The sequence below is a fragment of the Mixophyes fleayi genome, chromosome 11 (assembly GCF_038048845.1).
Source record: "Mixophyes fleayi isolate aMixFle1 chromosome 11, aMixFle1.hap1, whole genome shotgun sequence".
Classification (NCBI taxonomy): Eukaryota; Metazoa; Chordata; class Amphibia; order Anura; family Limnodynastidae; genus Mixophyes; species Mixophyes fleayi.
Genome location: NC_134412.1, coordinates 91,525,795 through 91,546,575, shown reverse-complemented (window position 1 = coordinate 91,546,575; position 20,781 = coordinate 91,525,795). Strand labels below are relative to the sequence as shown.

General features: G+C 45.3%; 1 protein-coding gene across 1 annotated transcript in view; it reads left to right on the top strand.

The window, feature by feature from the left end:
• Positions 1 to 20,143, top strand: part of PEX14 (peroxisomal biogenesis factor 14) — a 78,022-nt gene extending 57,879 nt beyond the window's left edge. The window contains exons 4-9 of the mRNA XM_075190252.1: positions 625 to 753; positions 8,758 to 8,843; positions 9,709 to 9,811; positions 15,608 to 15,705; positions 15,794 to 15,885; positions 17,169 to 20,143. Coding sequence (XP_075046353.1) covers positions 625 to 753; positions 8,758 to 8,843; positions 9,709 to 9,811; positions 15,608 to 15,705; positions 15,794 to 15,885; positions 17,169 to 17,601 — 941 coding nt within the window. The 3' untranslated portion in view covers positions 17,602 to 20,143. The remainder of the gene's footprint in view (positions 1 to 624; positions 754 to 8,757; positions 8,844 to 9,708; positions 9,812 to 15,607; positions 15,706 to 15,793; positions 15,886 to 17,168) is intronic.
• Positions 20,144 to 20,781: the final 638 nt, after the last annotated feature.

The following is a 20,781-nucleotide window of genomic DNA, read 5'->3' as shown; positions in this document are numbered from 1 at the left end:
TTACAACATAAGGTGGGATAAACAAACATGTCTATACCAGGCGGGTACATCCTGTGGCATTTTCCCGCCGGCACTGTTTGGTATTCTTTTTGGATCTCGTTCCCTCTTTCTATAATCATTGTGTTTTGCTTTTGATTTCCTTTTTATTTCTGCGTTTGTCATAAAACGTAGACTCCTTCTCTTCCCCTATAGTAATAATGTACGTTAACGAGCTGCCTCTTTACATAATTAGCTTTGGTTAGTTTTCATCCACCCCCTTCTGTTTTGTCTGGTTTCATCGCATTTTACGTGAGCTGAATGAAGGGCGCTAACCTATTAACCATTAAAGTTCCTCTGTAACTTCCTGCATGTTGTGTTCCAATGGGGGAGGGAAGGGTTAACGGCGCAGCAGATGAGCTGCGTTCGCTGCTGATGTGTTGTGTTGAGGGGAGTGTTTGTGGCGTATCAGACACTGAACGGCAGTAATAAAACTGTTGAGAAATTAAGCAAATTGAATGAGAAACATCAAACCTTCAACAATTTCCCCGGCGCAGGCTCTGAGCCTGTGAGACGGAGGAACATATTTTATTTTTATATATTTCCCTCTCAGCGCAATAACCCGTTTTGTCTTTTCTTCCCTTGTAGGATTAAGCGATGAGGAGATTGAGTTGGCGCTCCAGCAGTCTGGCACTTCCCAGGACGACCCACCCCCCTTGGGTGTCCCAAGTTTGCCCCAACCTGGACATCCTCTCCAGTTGGCAGTTCAACCATACAGTGAGTGACGTAATATGTAAACAAATCCTGATCTAAATACAAAAGTTTTAGGTCTGCGCACTCCAAGGATTGGGGGAGGGGAAATGGGATGCTGCCACTACTTCAAGTGAAGAATAGCCTGTACTTCACAAAACAATTCAAAATAAATGCAAGCAGAAGTTGGCGCAGGGGGATAGATTAGTGGGAGACAGACAATAAACAATACATAAAATTTCAAGGTTTGTAAGTCCTACCCCACTCCTTTTGGGGAATGTCACTGACGTTATCAGTTTGAAATCACACAGTTCTATCAGAGTGTCTGATGATGCCCGTGGACACTCTTGAAAATCCTGATCTATGTTTACGTGAGAGCGGCCATCTTGCACTTGTCAAATTAAAATTTTAAGGTTCTTCATCAACGCCAAAGTTTCTCCCAAAAACCAACCTTTTCTGTACTCGAAACCATGTGCACTAACAAATTAATATGGCAGCTTTCCCCACACTCATAAGTGTGTCCTGGCAGAGACCTAAGCTGTGCAGTTTAACTTGTACTGTTAAGTTTATTTACATATTTAAAGCAAATAAAATAATGCAGTCTATGGCTCTACAGCTGTTGGGGAACCACATATTCCAGCATGCCCTGCCAGCTTCTGATAGCCATCGTCTTACAGGGCCACGACAGCTGAAGAGCCGAAAGTTTTCAATCCCTGCTACAGACTGTGCTGTCTTTGTTTTGTCTGTAGCTTTTTACTAATCCATAATTTTTACTCTTTTAAATATATCAGTAGTCAATTCTCATCTCCGTTTTACTTGTACAACTAAATTATGGCAGGTCTCGCGCTTTAGAAATGACATCAGGAGCTGTACACTAGCAGACTTATCGCCTCTCCACTCCATTTTTGTCTGCCATTTTGTTGAAGTACACAGAGCAGACATTGTTATGTAATTAACAACAGCATCAAATACCTTCCTCTGCTTCTTGCACTCTAATCACTGAAGAGGTTCCACTGACCCCTTTGAGAGGGCAGTTTAGTATGTCCTGTCCAAAGACTAGATTGTTCTCGTGACGGTTACAAAATAATAATAATGATAAATGAAGTCATGGCAACAGTCTCAAGGGAACAGCAGTTTTATGACCAACTGCAGTGTTCCTGCCCTTAGAATTAGTGTCGCTTTAAATTGTGACCTTTTGTCTGCCGTGCCATGTGCTGTTCAGGAACCCCTGTCACATATCCTATTCTAACCCTATTCGTTAATTAGAAATCAAGACTGTTGTTTGTAAGTGGGGATGGTAATAGATGTATTTTTCCTAAATTAAAATGTAAATGTAATTACCCCATAGATTGTGAGTGAGGGTGTAGTTAATAATATTCTGCTTCACTGTCGACAACGGTCTCATCCAATCCTGATGCATGTATTAGAGATGTGGAAAAATTAGTGTTTTTTTTTTGTTTTTTTCTGGGCGTGTTTGAGATTTAAAGTCAATTTCTGACTAAAAAAATTGATGATAATCCATTTTTTTCCAGCAAAATTTGACGAGAGTGCCTTGTACCACCATTTACACTGTTTTCTGATATGAAAAGGCGGTTTAACCCTTTTATAGCTAAATACTCTCACACTTTTACTGACGGAGACTGTAAAATTATACCAGTATTTAGCCAATGGCGTTTGAAAAAAAAAAAATGTTGATTAATCCTGAGAAACAAGACGGATAATAATGCTGATAAATGACACTGAAATTACTTTTTGCCTGTAATTTATTACATAAAATATCTTGTGTTTGACATGCGATTAGTTCTTAGGTGCATCAGTCAGCGTGATGGTGGATCTTGGGCGGAAAGTCTGTGCTGTCAGCCCAGACTGGGAGAAGCTTGAACTGTGGGGAGAAATCACATTAATTTCTTCACAGATTCGCTTAATTGCAAAGCGGTGAAAAAAAAAAGAAAAAAAAAAGCCGTACAGAGCTTCTCATTCACGTTCTTCCTTAGCAAAATATCGGTAAATGGGGCAGCGTCTGAAAGGGTCTATACATAGTTTTCTATTTAACGTTCGTTTTTACTTTTCTATAAATTTTCATTTAAGAAAACGGCATAATGTATGCTCATATTTCTAATTAATGTCATGATGTATTGTTTGGTCTGCTGAGTTAAATTAAAGAATAAGACTGCTTAGAAATAATATATAAATAGATGACCTTAAAGACGTTCAGATCTTCATCCAAGTCTTAAAAATAGATACAGAGAATCCAGTAAATCAGATAACACGTGAAAGGATATCATTTTTCATTCATTTATCGATCAAATTGATCCAACATTGAATTTCTTTGTCGGAAAAAGTATCATCATCATCATCGTCATTACCATTTATTTATATAGCGCCACTGATTCCGCAGCGCTGTACAGAGAACTCATTCACATCAGTCCCTGCCCCATTGGAGCTTACAGTCTAAATTCCCTAACAAACACACAGACAGAGAGAGAGACAGACTAGGGTCAATTTGATAGCAGCCAATTAACCTACCAGTATGTTTTTGGAGTGTGGGAGGAAACCTGAGCACCCAGAGGAAACCCACGCAAACACGGGGAGAACATACAAACTCCACACAGATAAGGCCATGGTCGGGAATTGAACTCATGAACACAGTGATGTGAGGCAGAAGTGCTAACCACTGAGCCACCGTGCTGCCCCAAAAGTATGTAAACCTCTAGGATTATCAGTTCGGTTAAGGGGATAGTTAGGGTAGGAGTGTCAATCAGTGAGTGTCAATTTGGGAAGCTCTGTCCTATTTAAAAATAAAAAAATAAACCAAAGACTGGTCTTCAGCACACAGGTTTGTGGACACCAGCCTTGCCTCCACCAGAGGAGATTTCTGAGGACCTTAGAAAAAGACTTGTGGATGCTCATCAGGCCGGAAAAGGTTCTAAAGCGTTCACTAACTTTCTAGCACCACTGTATGGGTTTATCATCCCAGGATGGCTGGAGGCGGGACAAACTTGGGAAGTTTAAGCAGACTCCTCCCCTTTCTCATACATTATCTGTCAGTTGTCGTGTCCTGCCACCGGAATCGGGGATAGAATCATTTTCTGTCCTCTCTATGGTTAGGAGTAAAAGTACTCCCAGGAGTTACTGTCTCCTCCTTGGCTCAGCACGAAGAGCTCTCACAAGTAGCCCTAGGTCAGGATGTGCAACATCTCTGAGCATTGGGTCTTTGTAGTAGCAGGGATGTCTGCGTAATTGCGTCTGGGGGTTCCTCCCTTATTACCGCCACCTTTGTAGACAGAGATACCATTTATGATAACAATGGTAGTGGGAGAAGCCGCGCTTCCTGCTGGATGTAAGTGCAGCCACTAAGTAGAGCCTGTAATGATGGGGGAGTTCCCACCCTCTAAAGGTTAGTACAGAAATTGTTGTGTTAGGTTCTAGGGCGCAAGAGGATATGTAATTGCAGGTGTGTTAAAATATCACTGCGACATCAAAATGATCAATTCTGGCCAGAATAACATACAGAGTTATAACATGCATAAGCAGCAATATGTTGAGATGCTGGTAGTAGCGTCTCAGCTGGTAATAGCATCTCAGGGATATGTTCTACATGTCCCTGAGGAAGCCCATACTCTTTTGAAGAGCGAAACGCGTTGGGTTAACGTTATATTTCTCAACTTTCAACATCAGCCTTGGCTGTATCCCACACTCATCACCAGGACCTGCCACAATCATTTAAACATTGCCCAAATACACGCAGGCTGTAACCACACCAGACGTGGCTTCATCACCAGTCGGCAGACACAGAGGTCAGACTGAGCATGCGCAGCCTTGGAAACTGGACGTCTCCGACGGGACCCACGATTGAGCAGCACCACTCACATTCGGGGAGGGAAGGAGTGCCCGGACTATAGGAGAGGAACGTCACTACTCTACAAGTAACATCCTATCACAAACGTGAGTCATTGGGACTAGTTCCCACAACAACATCTGGATACATTTGACTTTTACAGTCTATGTATGGAACTATCCATTATTGAAACATTCCGAATATCTTCACATACTTTGCATCATCCACTGGACGGACTTATTTCTGCATAGATATAAGTTGTATATCTGCATTTTGTTTTTATGTCATTATTTGACTTGAACTGTTTTTAATTTAAACCTCACAGCGATATTACCAGCATCTCAACATATCGCTGCCTATGCATGTCATAACTCTGTATGTTATTCTGGCCAGAATTGATCATTTTGATGTCACAGTGATACTTATCACATTAAAGTTCATTTAATTTTAACACACCTGCAGTTACATATCCTGATTGCGCCCTAGAACCTAACGCAACAATTTTTGTACAATTCTCTGTCATCATGAGAGTCCTCCCTTTACCCAACAGCTACTCTATGATAAATGACAGAACAGATTCTAGGCTAGAACGTCAGCTCTACAGGCTAATAAGGACATCAATAGTTTCCTATTTATTCTGTGGTTAAGGACCTCATTAAGTCAGTGGAAAGCACCTGACGAACGCTCTCAGCCTCCCTAAGAGATTTACATCCATGAACCTTTTTCCAAGTGGACTTAAGGCTAAATGGGATATCAAGGTTCATGCAACAAAAGTCTTGACGGCATCGTGAAAATAGATTTCTTAAGTGACAAGAATTGCTTTTACTGACACTTGCTAAACAATGAACCGCTAAAATTTTGGAGATGCAGGAAGCCATTTTTTTGCCAGCTTAGACCATATCAGGGAGCTTTTGCCTCTCAGTCCTTGAACAAAAGTGAATCGCAAACATGGAGACTGCAGCAATATAAAGCAATCCTTCAAAGACTCCTAAATATTCCCCGACGCATGTGAGAGACGCATATCGGAGGAGTATTTCCTAAACCTTCTGTGAAATAAGTACAGAATTCTATTCCCACCACAAAGCTTTATTTCCTTCCCTGTTCCAGAAGAACCATCCAAAAGACTAAGGACTAGATTTACTAAGCTGCGGGTTTGAAAAAGTGGGGATGTTGCCTATAGCAACCAATCAGATTCTAGCTTTCATTTATTTAGTACCTTCTACAAAATGATAGCTAGAATCTGATTGGTTGCTATAGGCAACATCCCCACTTTTTCAAACCCGCAGCTTAGTAAATCTAGCCCTAAGTATGAAACAATATGCACCGTTCACGAGTTACAAAATTGTTCTGACTAGAACAGCGAGCCAAGTCTGGATGTCAGATCACTAAATCAGCAAATTTAAGATCGAGTCCTTATGTTCTGGGTCACAGTCTATGGAACCAAGATAATTTTTTATTAAATAATTTGACAGACATGCGGGTATGCCAACGAGTAAATGCCACAAGTACACATTCATTTACTTGACCAAGAGTCTAGGTGGCAACTCTCGTCTTTGGACTGATCCCAGAGTCCAGGGATCGCTACCAGTGAAACAAGGTGGTTGAGAACAAGGACCATTCCCAAAACACAATCTTAATGGCCAAACAGCCCATGGTTAAACATGCCCAGCATGTCCATCAATGTGCGACTAGCAATGCCCAAAATGGCCAATAAGGAGATGTCAGTAGGGCAACGTGAAAACTTATTTTACATCAATTTTCTTTAGGATGGCTAAGGTATAACATAGTTTTTCTGCACTATGAGCAATAAATCTACACTATTTTTTATTGTTATTTACCACTGTTTTACAATGTTGTAAATTAGCCAGGTGATCTGCAGCCAAACACCGTTGTTTTACAGACTGTTTCTCAGCCTCTCTTTGATGTACAGGAGAGATGACACCACGGCGGTTTGTTTTGTAAGTTAGGAAAAGTGATTTACTAAATCTCCTATAGTACAGCAGTGACACGTGTCAAAATTGCTGAATTTAAAGTTGTCTATTCGGGAACAATATATAAATTCATATCTTAATTAAAAAGTGGGACTTTTTCCATAGTTAAACGGACAGGATATGTCAGTACTTTGTGTATTAAGCCACTCGGATTTTAGAATAGTTCCCTTTTTCTGTAAGTCTTATCGGGCCTTTTCTGCTCATATCATTTGATAACTAACAAAAAATACAGGGTTAAATAAGTTGTTTTTGACATTTTTCCACGGAACACCACCCTGGGGAGTGTCAGAAGATTTAACTAGCAAGAAAAACTGGTCTTCAGCTTCCTGTGACTGGTCTACGGCTGTAATAGTGGATGGTAGAGCATAGGATAAACTACCATTATTTACTATACTTACCCCCATGTTCTCAACCACTGCCTGATGCTGTAGTTACTGAGCTTTTCTCTTTGTTTACCTAGAGCCACAATAGGGCAAATATACATTTACAATAAATATGATGAAATTATCATTACAGGCAACATTCCATTAAGAATTACCATTTTCTATCAAACTATATGGTTTCTGTTTTGCTATGTGTCCCAGAAAGGCTTCGTTTTTAGTGTTTTCTTTTTCTTTATTTAGCCCTCACCAACATCTAACAGTCCCCCCTTAGGCCAATAGCAGAGGTTAAACTAGAAATGACCCGTAGAAAAATGTGCGTCTGCAACAATTACTTGTGACCAGCAGTTGGCAGCACTGAGCCAAGTCCTTTGTCCAGTTCTCCCATTATTAAACACCTTGTAGACACTTGCAATGAGTTGTTAACTATTTTAAGACAAGATAAATATAGGCTATAGACTTACTGTGTGTTTTGATGTTTATATATATATTTTTTGCCTATGCATATATGAAGATTATAATGTGGGCTGCCCTTGGCTCTGGTAAGGGGTAGTGTCTGGTGTTTTGTGAATTTGATAGAGCCAGTTGCACTTCTAGGGGAGCGTTAGTGCAGTGACCGCACAACGAACAGGCAGAGCTCATCTAATCCATCATCTCCGGAAAGTAAAAGTTGTCTTTCTTCCCTCTCCGCCATCTCCATTCCGTCCCTGCCCCCCCTCCCCCCCCCCTCCTCTTATGTTCGTTTTTCTTTTTTTAATTTTGCCACGAGACAGACTTGTGTCACTTAATGTAAAACGAGTGAGATGGCATTTCAGCTCAGAGGCTTTATAGACTCGCTGAACTTTTGTGAAAGATCATCCCAGTCCCGTTTCATTAATAATGAAAAGGAGGGGGCAATAAAAGCGCTCACTCCCAGGATCCACCGTAGACTCTGAGCTAGGGGTTAGCCTGACATTAATTCCACCCCTTTAACCTCTCAGCTGCCGCTGGGTCCTGCAGATTCCGTTTCATGAGCCCTTCCTATCCTCCTTCCCCCCCTAACTGGCCGCTCGTCATCCTGGAACCCCGGAACACAAACATATTAAGGTGCATTGGAATGAACCTGTCTCTACATTCCCCCACTTTGTCTTATAGTTCCCCCAGTTTCTATCCCTCTCTCTGGGTACTAGGTGTTGTTAAATTTAGGGGTGCAGCGAAATAACCCTGCCTTTATACTCCCTTGTGTCCACATGTTTTTCTGACGTTTTTTGGGCAGCAAGGTGGCTCAGTGGTTAGCACTTCTGCCTCACAGCACTGGGGTCATGAGTTCAATTCCTGTCCATGGCCTTATCTGTGTGGAGTTTGTATCTTCTCCCCGCGTTTGCGTGGGTTTCCTCTGGGTGCTCCGGTTTCCTCCCACACTCCAAAAACATACTGGTAGATTAATTGGCTGCTGTCAAAATTGACCCTAGTCTGTCTGTGTGTGTGTTAGGGAATTTAGACTGTAAGCTCCAATGGGGCAGGGACTGATGTGAATGAGTTCTCTGTACAGCGCTGTGGAATTAGTTGCGCTATATAAATAAATGGTGATGATGACTGGTGCACAATATATGCAATAATATTAAGCCTTTGACTCTCAAGTCCCCTGGGCGCTCTCTGTCCGGTGTATCGTTGTTTCATTTATTCCCTCCTTGTCTCTTAGGAGTCCTGGGCTCTGTCGTTGTATAAGTATTAGTCGCAGTGAAATAAACTTGACATTACATTCTTCCCTCTGATAACACAGACCCCTGGTCTCTATCTGGGGAACCCCCCGTATAATACTGCTCGTACATTCTCCACACAGGTCCCCCCGCCTCTCGCTGGAGAGAATATGGGGCGCTCGCTGTCATTCTAGCCGGCATAGCGTTTGGCTTCCACCAACTGTACAAGGTAAGTGCTCACGTTGTCACCTAGTGATGTGCTCATTATATCTATGGGTTTTGAGTAGTACAAGCACAAAATAACGAGTGTCTTGTGGTCCAGACCTGTAATCACGTCTCTCACTAGGCGGCTTCTGTGTTTTGTGTGGTAGGGAACATCCCTATACTGGGAACCTACATTGTTTTGTCCTAGTTCTAGTAAAAAAGTAGTTCGTCATAGCTTGCTTTGTTTACAGTGGTTGTTTTGTGAATGGAAACTACACCCAAAATATCTGATTAATCACCTTAATAATATGTTTTTTTCCTTGCAACCAGTCTTTCTGCTGTACATTGTCATGTTTTCTCACATAAAAAGCCAGTATAGTTAAAGAGGACCTGTCACCTTTACACAATGGAGGTGGCCATTTTGTGTGGTAAACCAGTGTCCATGAGCACGCAGCCTATCGCCTCACTAGAAACTTGTTTGATGGCTGAGACTTGAGGTACTTTGTGCCTTGTGCCTCAGTAATGTCCCAAATCACTTGTGAATTCATAGTATGGATATTGCACCCTCCCACAAAATGGCTGCCTCCACTGAGTGGAGTTGTCAGCATTTAAAAGACTAGGGTTGAAGTAGCTTATTGTAGTGGATATTGGTTGTGTTTCTGAGATTGTGTTTTACAGTAGTAGACGTCGGTGACCCCCCCTAATTTGTACCATAAGACTATGCCTGACATATACATTTCCCTGTGCTAGGGAGAAATTAGCAGACTCCATTTTGGAGGTGATATTCGGTAGCTGCTTTGCTTTTTTTTTTTAGAAATACTGACTGAGTATATTGCTGCATCTTACATATCCAAAGTGTGGTCAGATGTGTCTGTCGTTACCTCATACAGAGATACCTGCTCCCGCTAATCAATGGCAGCAAGGAGAGCCGCAAGCAGCTGCAGCGCATCGAGTCCAGCGTGTCTGAGATGAGCTGCACGATCACACAGACAGGTAACGATTAACAACTCCATCCCAGCCCCCCCCCCCCCCCCCCTCCCGGATACTTGGTGTCTTCATTTATCTGCTCACAAAATCTGTTCACATTTGCAAATGAAGACGCCGTCATTTCGGTTTAATTTGAAATTGCTTGTTTACTGTCGCTGTGGCCTCAATTAATTATGTTTTTACGGAAAGGATCCCAACCTCAGAATATTAATAAGGGGGCTAGAGTGACAGCCCTTTAGTGTAAAGGGAGGTTTAGCTTAATTCTCTGCTGCATGACAGCAAGGTGTTGTGCGTTTGTCACCGGAGCTGGGAGTAGCGCTCGTGTGTGTTACTCCAGCCTCTGCCATGTATTTCGGTGTGCTGCTAAACACTGTGACAGCTTACGGAGCGGCCCAGGATATACAATGCACATATTCCCAATGGGCTGTGTCTGAATACGTTGCAATACGTTAATAATTGCAGTAAGAGTAGCACAACTATCTCCATGTTCTGGATTCTAGAACTGCCAATCAGTTGTAGCTCCATATCTTTGTCATGATTACTAGACGTTAATATGTTTGTTATCTTTTATGATTAATTTATGGGGTTAAATATGCAAAACAAACTAAGGGGGGTATTCAATTGGCCACGTTACTGTTAAAAGTAACACTGCCTGTGCATTATTACAGTTATTACGGTAGTTCTAACGCTGACTCTTTCCTCGCAGCTCTCTGAGTTGCGAACTCAAAGCCGGGCTAAAACTACCATAATAACGGTAATAGTTTTAGCCCGGCGGTACTTCGGGGGGAATTGAATTCCCCCCTATGGGTCTATTTTGCAATTATTATCCTAATTGTATGTCTTACGGCTTGCTACTATGCCTAGCCTTACCACTGGTGTAGACTCTCTATCTTTGGGGGGGGGGGGGGGGGGCTGGGCGTATCCAGTCCTCTGCTAGCTCCCACCAACAAACGTGCAGTCATTGGGAATGAATGCAGAAGCGCCAATAGCTTCTCTACTTGTTTCAGATTGCTGGGGCATAGACAGAATGTTGCAAAGGTCAGAGCTAGGTACGCTCTACTATAGAGTGTATCTAGCAAATTATTATATATATATTATTTATTATAACCTCTAAGAGAACCAGCAGGATGTCAAAACACTTATGACACACTGAAATCTAAAAAAAAAAATAAGATCAAGAACAAAAACATTGTGTTCTGAGGAATCACCGAGACCCACCCTATTTTTTTTTTTTTTACTTTTCTTAAAATAAACATTTTTTTATTGCTACATATCTGCTTTTGCAGCTTTCTGTAATGATGTCACTCAGGTAACCAAACCTGGGAGTGTTAGCAAGAATGTCTGTTTTCATCCCAGCCCCTGTCAGACTCATCACTAGACTCAGACCCATCACTAGAAATGTTATTTTTAGTGACGGGCACGGCCAGCCTGTGACAGGGTGCGTGTTCTCCTGCGGGAATCTTCCTTTGTACATAGCTGCGGGTACCTAAGGTAGAGCCACAGACGGATCTTGGCCCTGTTGCCTCAGTCTGTCAGAGAGATGACAGCCAAGGATAGATTTATAAAACAGAGAGATAGAGCCGCAGATAAACCCCGTGATAAATGACTGTCTGTGATAAGGGACACACACAGCTATACTTCTCAATCCAGTCAACCCTCCGCCACAGTGATACATTGCAAATCCCACAGATGAGATGGGAGGGGAGAGATTAGCCGGGAAGAACATAAATCCCGGACACAGATACAAAGGAGCTGCACGATTGTGGCTGTGTATGTTAGACGGTGCTGGATAGTGGGACTGAGACCGCCGTTAGGACTGTGCTCTGCTGGTTGGGTTCTGAGCCTCATTCATTAAACTACAGCAGAATGTGTACAGATATAGCCTGCGTTCTAGCTTCACGTATGAGCTATTTATACCCCTCTCTATGGATTGTATATAAATCCCATCATATGAATAGAGCGATATATACAAATCAGATGTCCTGAAATACAGAAAGGAAGCAAAAAGTAAATTAAACCATTATTATATATATATATATATATATCTATTGATCTCTCTCTCTCTCTGTATACAGCTCTCTATCTCCTGTCTTGTTATCGCCTGTCTCACTTTCCCGTGCCTCTCGCATCTCTCTGTCTCTCGCTCGCGTCTCTCTGTCTCTCGCTCGCGTCTCTCTGTCTCTCGCTCGCGTCTCTCTGTCTCTCGCTCGCGTCTCTCTGTCTCTCGCTCGCGTCTCTCTGCCTCTCGCTCGCGTCTCTCTGCCTCTCGCTCGCGTCTCTCTGCCTCTCGCTCGCGTCTCTCTGCCTCTCGCTCGCATCTCTCTTTCGCATCTCTCTCTCTCGCTCGCATAGCTCTGCCTCTCGCTCGCGTCTCTCTGTCTCTCGCTCGCTTCTCTCTGCCTCTCGCTCGCGTCTCTCTGCCTCTCGCTCACATCTCTTTCGCATCTCTCTCTCTCTCGCTCGCATCTCTCTGCCTCTCGCTCGCGTCTCTCTGTCTCTCGCTCGCTTCTCTCTGCCTCTCGCTCGCGTCTCTCTGCCTCTCGCTCACATCTCTTTCGCATCTCTCTGCCTCTCGCTCGCATCTCTCTGCCTCTCGCTCGCATCTCTCTGCCTCTCGCTCGCATCTCTCTGCCTCTCGCTCGCATCTCTCTGCCTCTCGCTCGCAGCTCTCTGCCTCTCGCTCGCAGCTCTCTGCCTCTCGCTCGCAGCTCTCTGCCTCTCGCTCGCAGCTCTCTGCCTCTCGCTCGCAGCTCTCTGCCTCTCGCTCGCATCTCTCTGCCTCTCGCTCGCATCTCTCTGCCTCTCGCTCGCATCTCTCTGCCTCTCGCTCGCATCTCTCTGCCTCTCGCTCGCATCTCTCTGCCTCTCGCTCGCATCTCTCTGCCTCTCGCTCGCAGCTCTCTGCCTCTCGCTCGCATCTCTCTGCCTCTCGCTCGCATCTCTCTGCCTCTCGCTCGCATCTCTCTGCCTCTCGCTCTCATCTCTCTGCCTCTCGCTCGCATCTCTCTGCCTCTCGCTCTCATCTCTCTGCCTCTCGCTCTCATCTCTCTGCCTCTCGCTCGCATCTCTCTGCCTCTCGCTCGCATCTCTCTGCCTCTCGCTCGCATCTCTCTTTCGCATCTCTCTCTCTCGCTCGCATAGCTCTGCCTCTCGCTCGCATCTCTCTGCCTCTCGCTCGCATCAATCTGCCTCTCGCTCGCATCTCTCTGCCTCTCGCTCGCATCTCTCTGCCTCTCGCTCGCATCTCTCTGCCTCTCGCTCGCATCTCTCTGCCTCTCGCTCGCATCTCGCTCGCTCGCATCTCTCTTTCGCATATCTCTCTCGCATCTCTCTCTCTCGCTCGCATAGCTCTGCCTCTCGCTCGCGTCTCTCTGTCTCTCACTCGCTTCTCTCTGTCTCTCGCTCGCTTCTCTCTGCCTCTCGCTCGCATCTCTCTGCCTCTCGCTCGCATCTCTCTTTCGCATCTCTCTCTCTCGCTCGCATAGCTCTGCCTCTCGCTCGCATAGCTCTGCCTCTCGCTCGCATAGCTCTGCCTCTCGCTCGCATCTCTCTGCCTCTCGCTCGCATCTCTCTGCCTCTCGCTCGCATCTCTCTGCCTCTCGCTCGCATCTCTCTGCCTCTCGCTCGCATCTCTCTGCCTCTCGCTCGCATCTCTCTGCCTCTCGCTCGCATCTCTCTGCCTCTCGCTCGCATCTCTCTGCCTCTCGCTCGCAGCTCTCTGCCTCTCGCTCGCAGCTCTCTGCCTCTCGCTCGCAGCTCTCTGCCTCTCGCTCGCAGATCTCTGCCTCTCGCTCGCAGCTCTCTGCCTCTCGCTCGCAGCTCTCTGCCTCTCGCTCGCAGCTCTCTGCCTCTCGCTCGCAGCTCTCTGCCTCTCGCTCACATCTCTTTCGCATCTCTCTCTCTCTCGCTCGCAGCTCTCTGCCTCTCGCTCGCAGCTCTCTGCCTCTCGCTCGCAGCTCTCTGCCTCTCGCTCGCAGCTCTCTGCCTCTCGCTCGCAGCTCTCTGCCTCTCGCTCGCAGCTCTCTGCCTCTCGCTCGCAGCTCTCTGCCTCTCGCTCGCAGCTCTCTGCCTCTCGCTCGCAGCTCTCTGCCTCTCGCTCGCAGCTCTCTGCCTCTCGCTCGCATCTCTCTGCCTCTCGCTCGCATCTCTCTGCCTCTCGCTCTCATCTCTCTGCCTCTCGCTCGCATCTCTCTGCCTCTCGCTCGCATCTCTCTTTCGCATCTCTCTCTCTCGCTCGCATAGCTCTGCCTCTCGCTCGCATCTCTCTGCCTCTCGCTCGCATCTCTCTGCCTCTCGCTCGCATCTCTCTGCCTCTCGCTCGCATCTCTCTGCCTCTCGCTCGCATCTCTCTGCCTCTCGCTCGCATCTCGCTCGCTCGCATCTCTCTTTCGCATATCTCTCTCGCATCTCTCTCTCTTGCTCGCATAGCTCTCTCTCGCATCTCTCTCTATACATCTATATGGATTTTCAGTTTTGGGTGGAATTATCCTTTAATTGAGTTAAGACACTATATCAGTATAGCTGTAAAAAGTGCATTAAGTTCCAACTTTCAACATTAAAAAAAAATAGTCTGTAAAATGTACAGTGAGGGCAGGAATAGAGGACAAGAGGAGGACCAGAATAAATTGGTTATTGATTCACTACCCAAGAAGCTCTGCAGCATCTAAGGCCGTCTGATTTGTAAAATTGCCCTAAGCAGCTAAAGTCGGGAGGAGGTGTCTGGTCTGCGTTATAGATTTAGCGGACGTGTCATGTAAAATAAGCCAGAAACATACTCTCAAATTGACAACTTGTATTGTTTCTTAATAAAAGAAAACATCTGCCAAATTCTGATTGCAGAGAATTATATCGCTAAAATCATACATAATGTTTTAATGGCTTTTAAGTAAAGCAAGCATAACTGACATGATATGCTTTCACAGCTGAACTTTTTGTCCTAAACCAATACCATTTTAGCTGTTGCTTCTTTCTGTTTGTGATGGAGGAAGTACTCCAACACACTCTACCTGCAGTGGAATGTTGGAGATTGAGTTTTCATTCATTTGGGTCCTGATTGTAGTTCCAGTGTCGTCAGTGATCTCCTCTCTGTCATTTACATTACATTTACTGAGTAAGATAGTCTTACATTTGAATTGTTTAAGCAATGGGTAGCCATTTGAATGGATAATGCTGTATGAGAGACACGTTGGATACAAACAGTGATTTTAATCCAATAATGGGAGAGAAGACATTGGATGTGTGACGTTGGTTACAGGGTATATATTATACAAGTTAACCCGTGCATGATACTCATGCATTCTAGTCAAATCAAGCTACTTAAGGTGTTAAAAAGGTTCTTGTCATGCATTTGGGCCATAGCCCAGGCCTCAACCACCAACCACTCCCCACTGTCACCCCTGGCAACCACCAACCACTCCCCACTGTCACCCCCGGCAACCACCAACCACTCCCAACTGTCACTTCTCCTTCAAGAAATATATATATATTTTTTTAAAATCTTTATAAACACTTTTAACAATTAACAAATTAAATTAACAAATTAAAAACATCTTAGTATTCCAAATTTCAGCCCTTTCTGAATTTTTTTTTCCACACACACTAAGAATTTAGTAGGTCAGTGTATAACTCCGCCCAGCAGGTGGCGCTGCAGCTTGGTTTTATTTTTTCCACACACACACAGACAGACTAACACACGCCACTAGACATTTATATTATATATTATGGAAGCCTCCCTTTGATTGACGCTGATAAACCTCATAGTTGTTTGTAGTCATTCTGTGCCCATCCTGTGTGTCCTTGTAGTGACTCAGCTGCAGACAACCTTGGCTGCTGTGCAAGAACTGCTCCTGCAGCACCAGCAGAGGATCCAGGATCTGACCCAGGAACTGGCCGCTTGTAAGGTGAGATCCAAATCCCTTTACTACATTTTTTCACAAGCACGGACAGGGCAGTCTTTATTTCAGCAATGTTCCTGTCTCTGCGTTCTAGGCATCTAGTTCCACTAACACAATACTGGACTCTCAGAACATCCAGGAACTGAAGTCTGAAATTTACTCGCTGAAAGGGCTTCTCCTGAACAGGTACAGAGGGCTGTGCGTTCTGGGCGGAGGTGCTGGATAAAGGCAAGAGCTTGTACCATGCGGGTCTAACGCCCTGCTAAGCAAATGAAAATATTCCACCGTAATGAATGGGTCTATTTAAAGTGTTCATTACAAATCCAACACGTTGGAGTGGACTCTTCCCTCTCCTATTCCTGCAAGCTGAAGGTGGTGTGTGTAGGTTTTTTTTCCCCCATAGTGCTCTGCTTTCCCTTCCATTTTTCCCTTTTATTATGTGGGTGACATGGCGGCACAGTAGTTAGCAACGCTGGGGTCTTGGATTCAAATTCATCCGGAGCGCTATCTGCGTGGAGTTTGTATATTCTCCTCATGTTCATGTGGGATTCCTCTGGGTGCTCCAGTTTCCTTCCATACTCAAAAAATAGCCAGGTAGGTTAATTGGCTTTGTCTGTATTGAACCCTTGTAAGTTTTTGTGCCCATAATAGAGAAATTAGATTGTAAGCTCCACTGGGACAGGGACTAACTGAAAGACTAGACATTCTCTCAATGCACAGCGCTGTGGTATATGTTAGCGCTGTATATTGTTGTTGCTTTTGGAAGATGGGAAGAAGGCAGGCACGTAATAATCCTATAAAAAACGATTTATCATACTTCAGAACACTAAATCACTGAATGCTCCTTATGGCTTTCGTTCGCAGTTCAAACCAGTGTTGGTCCATCTGGCTGGCTTCAGGTTATTGTGAAGTTCTCCTGGGATCTTTCTTCCTATAGATCTCAGTAACACTCCTGTCCTAGATATCTTGTCACTGAGAACTAAATGCTCCGTATCAGCTAGTGGTATCTGGGGGCAACATTTAATTATTTTTACACATCTTAATTTCACCATCCCTATTTTACATCATGGTCCAATCTAGTTATAATTCACTGAAATGTTGTAATTGATATTACGTTATTAATTTTCTTTATGTTCGTCCCTGGCACTCTTTAATTCTAAACCGAGACTACGAACTTCAGACCTGTAGTTAATGTTGAAACACAACTCCCATAACCCTCCCAGAGCTACAAAGTGTAGACATTCGCGTTGCCTATCTCTATAATGCCCTCGCCGAAATTAGCCTAATTACTATTTGATATCACCAACACACACTGAAGGGTGGTACGTAAACATGGCAGCTATTATTAATCCAGTGCAAATCAATTATTGGTGTTGTAGGAGAACATCTTCTGTGCTTTATAGAATATTTATACAGTTGAGATATAGTAGAGGTTACTAGACCTAACCTACTGGTCTTCTCATTACTAGGAGACAATTCCCACCATCTCCTTCGGTGCCTTCCTGGCAAATCCCGGTGAAACCTCCCTCTTTACCCAGCCAGACGGTGTTAAACCACAACAGCAGCAGCGACATATCCCCTGTCAGTAACGAGTCCGGCTCCTCTTCTCCCGTCAAGGAGAATCACAGCCCCGAGGGATCCAAGGTCAACTCCCACCACATGCCTACCACCCGAGAAGAGGATCCTGAGATTGATGTGCAGAGTCAGGAGCGCATGGAAGTCCAGGGAGAGGAGGAGGGCGAAGAAGACGAAGAGGAGGAGGAGGAAGAGGATGTTGGACAAGCCGATGAAGAAGATCGCATCGGGGTCCAGACTGAAGATCGGAGAGGTGGAGACGGACAGATCAATGAACAAGTAGAAAAGTTGCGCCGGCCAGAGGGTGCCAGCAACGAGTTGGACTGATGGTACTGGATTGAGGTTCCAAATCTTCCCCTGAGCTGCCCCCCCCACACCTTATTGAAGTATTTTATTAGGGTCCTCCCCAGATTCCAATCACCAGGGAACTGTGTGATCTATCGTGGTACATTTCTATATGCAGTTGGAGGATCTCTGTCGCACACCAGGATTTTGAGTGCCCTGCGGTGTCTCTGTCCATCCAGCTGTCTTCTCATTGTGTCTGCAGAGTGATCTCTACATGTCTTGTAAATAACGAGAGTTCTATTCACTTCCACCACCCCTAATAGTCCTGGTTCTCTTTTAATCCTTTGGCAGTGGTCGGCCGGCCTGCAAGGAAATGTGACAATGGACGGCAGGATGCGTCCTATATCCTCAATTACCAGAAACACATCCCCTTTTCCAATAATAGAGATTAAAGAAAACTAATGTTCAACTGATTTACTTAATGAAAAATCACTTCTTGATCAGCACACAACCTGTAATCACCATTTGGCGCACTGTAAGCGTGCATGCGACACAGACCCTTGACAAACACTTCTCGTGTGAGTGCTGCATGTGTTGAAGTTTCCAGTCTAATTGGCAAATGACAGCAGACAAAATAGCAGAATTTTTATACAGTATCATTATTGTGGTTTTTATATCTTCTCACTCTGACTATGGTTGCAATCCTCACTCATTTTGTTAATTTAATCATTCACATCTTACTGTCTTAGTAATACGTTAGTGCCCTGCGTTGTTTGAAAATCATCTCTCCAACCAATGTGACTCGAGGCATGCAAAGACCCCAGTCTTCACTGCCAGGCCCTGAGTATATGCAGCTGAATGTGTCCCTATATAGCAACAGAACTGTCATTGAGAACACTTCTTCCCATCTAGTAATTTCATCCCTTGCTCCCCTCCTGGTTGCATCCTCTGCTCCCCTCCTGGTTGCATCCTCCGCTCCCCTCCTGGTTGCATCCTCCGCTCCCCTCCTGGTTGCATCCTCCGCTCCCCTCCTGGTTGCATCCTCCGCTCCCCTCCTGGTTGCATCCTCCGCTCCCCGCCTCGCCGCATCCTCCGCTCCCCGCCTCGCCGCATCCTCCGCTCCCCGCCTCGCCGCATCCTCCGCTCCCCGCCTCATCCTCCGCTCCCCGCCTCGCCGCATCCTCCGCTCCCCGCCTCGCCGCATCCTCCGCTCCCCGCCTCGCCGCATCCTCCGCTCCCCGCATCCTCCGCTCCCCGCCTCGCCGCATCCTCCGCTCCCCGCCTCGCGGCATCCTCCGCTCCCCGCCTCGCGGCATCCTCCGCTCCCCGCCTCGCGGCATCCTCCGCTCCCCTCCTGGTTGCATCCTCCGCTCCCCTCCTGGTTGCATCCTCCGCTCCCCTCCTGGTTGCATCCTCCGCTCCCCGCCTCGCGGCATCCTCCGCTCCCCTCCTGGTTGCATCCTCTGCTCCCCGCCTCGCGGCATCCTCCGCTCCCCGCCTCGCGGCATCCTCTGCTCCCCGCCTCGCGGCATCCTCTGCTCCCCGCCTCGCGGCATCCTCCGCTCCCCACCTCGCGGCATCCTCCGCTCCCCTCTTCGTTCTAGTTTTTTTCCCTTATCATACATAGTTATATATCTGCTCTCGCCTCATTGCATCCTCCGCTTCCCGCCTCGTTGCATCCTTCGCTCTCCACCTCGTAGCATCCTCCGCTTCCTTCCTCGTTGTAGTATTTTTTACCTTATCCTACATAATTATATCTCTGCTGCTCTCCTCGTTTCATCCTCCGCTCCTTACCTAGTAATGTCATCCTCCTCTCCCCTCCTTATTTCACCTATAAACTTCACTCTAGTTTCTCCCCCTCATTTCATCCTCTTCCTTACATGTCTCCCTTCGTCATTTCATCATCCTGTTGCCTCCTTATTTGATCCTGTAGTTATTTTATCCCTTTCTGTGATCATTGGTTCATTCTTTTCACTTTTTCTCTGTTCTGTGTTCATAAATTTTACTTTTTTTCTAAGCTTCTAATTCCATAATTCAAATCATCCTTATATCCCTTATTGCTAACGATTTCGTATTGCCCCACGGACAGTGAACGAGATCCCGGCCTGCTCATATATAGCAGATAATGTTGGACTGTGGATGATTTATAACCGGTGTTGGTAACCTGTCACTCCAGCTATTCACAAACTACAGTTTCCATCATCCTCAATAATAGCTGCAGTCGTGCCCAAAGGCAAAATTAAGCAATTATATAATCAGTGTATTGACTAGATGTATAAAAATAGCAATGATTTGTTTCTGCGGAGCTAAGATTTGCTCATGAAATTGCTTATTTGTGCTTTGATAAATGCTATCTGGATGTAGACAGAACAGGCCATATGTACAACAACCGAGTTGTAGCTGCTCAACTTTATTATGACTGGGACGAGAAGAAGCAAATCCTTATTCATTGCATGAGTGCAGCGCCACGCACCCTTAATTTCATCAACCAACTGTGCTCATTAGTGTGCTAATGTATAGATTTCCAGTAAAAAACAAACTATAATTGTACATAATTGTAATAAAGACGAGTTACACTATTTAACCTGGGGTCACGAGTGGTTCATTTCTTGAATGCAAATGTACTGCAAAATTATCTCCAGTGTTGTGTTTTGTGAGAAGCAATAATAGGTTCTATACTTCAAAATCCTCCCCCCACCCTTCCTTCACCAGATTCCTCCATCGGCTACATGACGCAAGTCACAGAAGTACAACAGTTTGGCGCTCACGACAAGGAGGTATGATGCATTAGATATACTGCATAACGTGTCTACAAATATCTCAGCTGTCATTTCATTCTCTTCCTTTCTCATTGTTGCATTATAAGCCTTATAATCATTGGATCCTTTTCCCTTCATTACTTCATCATATTTCTTCCTCAACATTTCAGCAGCCCTTCATCATTTCATTTTCTCCCTCGTCGTTTCATTCCCATTCCTCCACCTCGTCGTTTCATCCTCTGTCACTTCCTCCGCCTCGTCGTTTCATCCTCTGTCACTTCCCCCGCCTCGTTGTTTCATCCTCTGTCACTTCCTCCGCCTCGTTGTTTCATCCTCTGTCACTTCCCCCGCCTCGTTGTTTCATCCTCTGTCACCTCGCCCGCCTCGTCGTTTCATCCTCTGTCACCTCGCCCGCCTCGTCGTTTCATTCCCATTCCTTCACCTCATCGTTTCATCCTCTGTC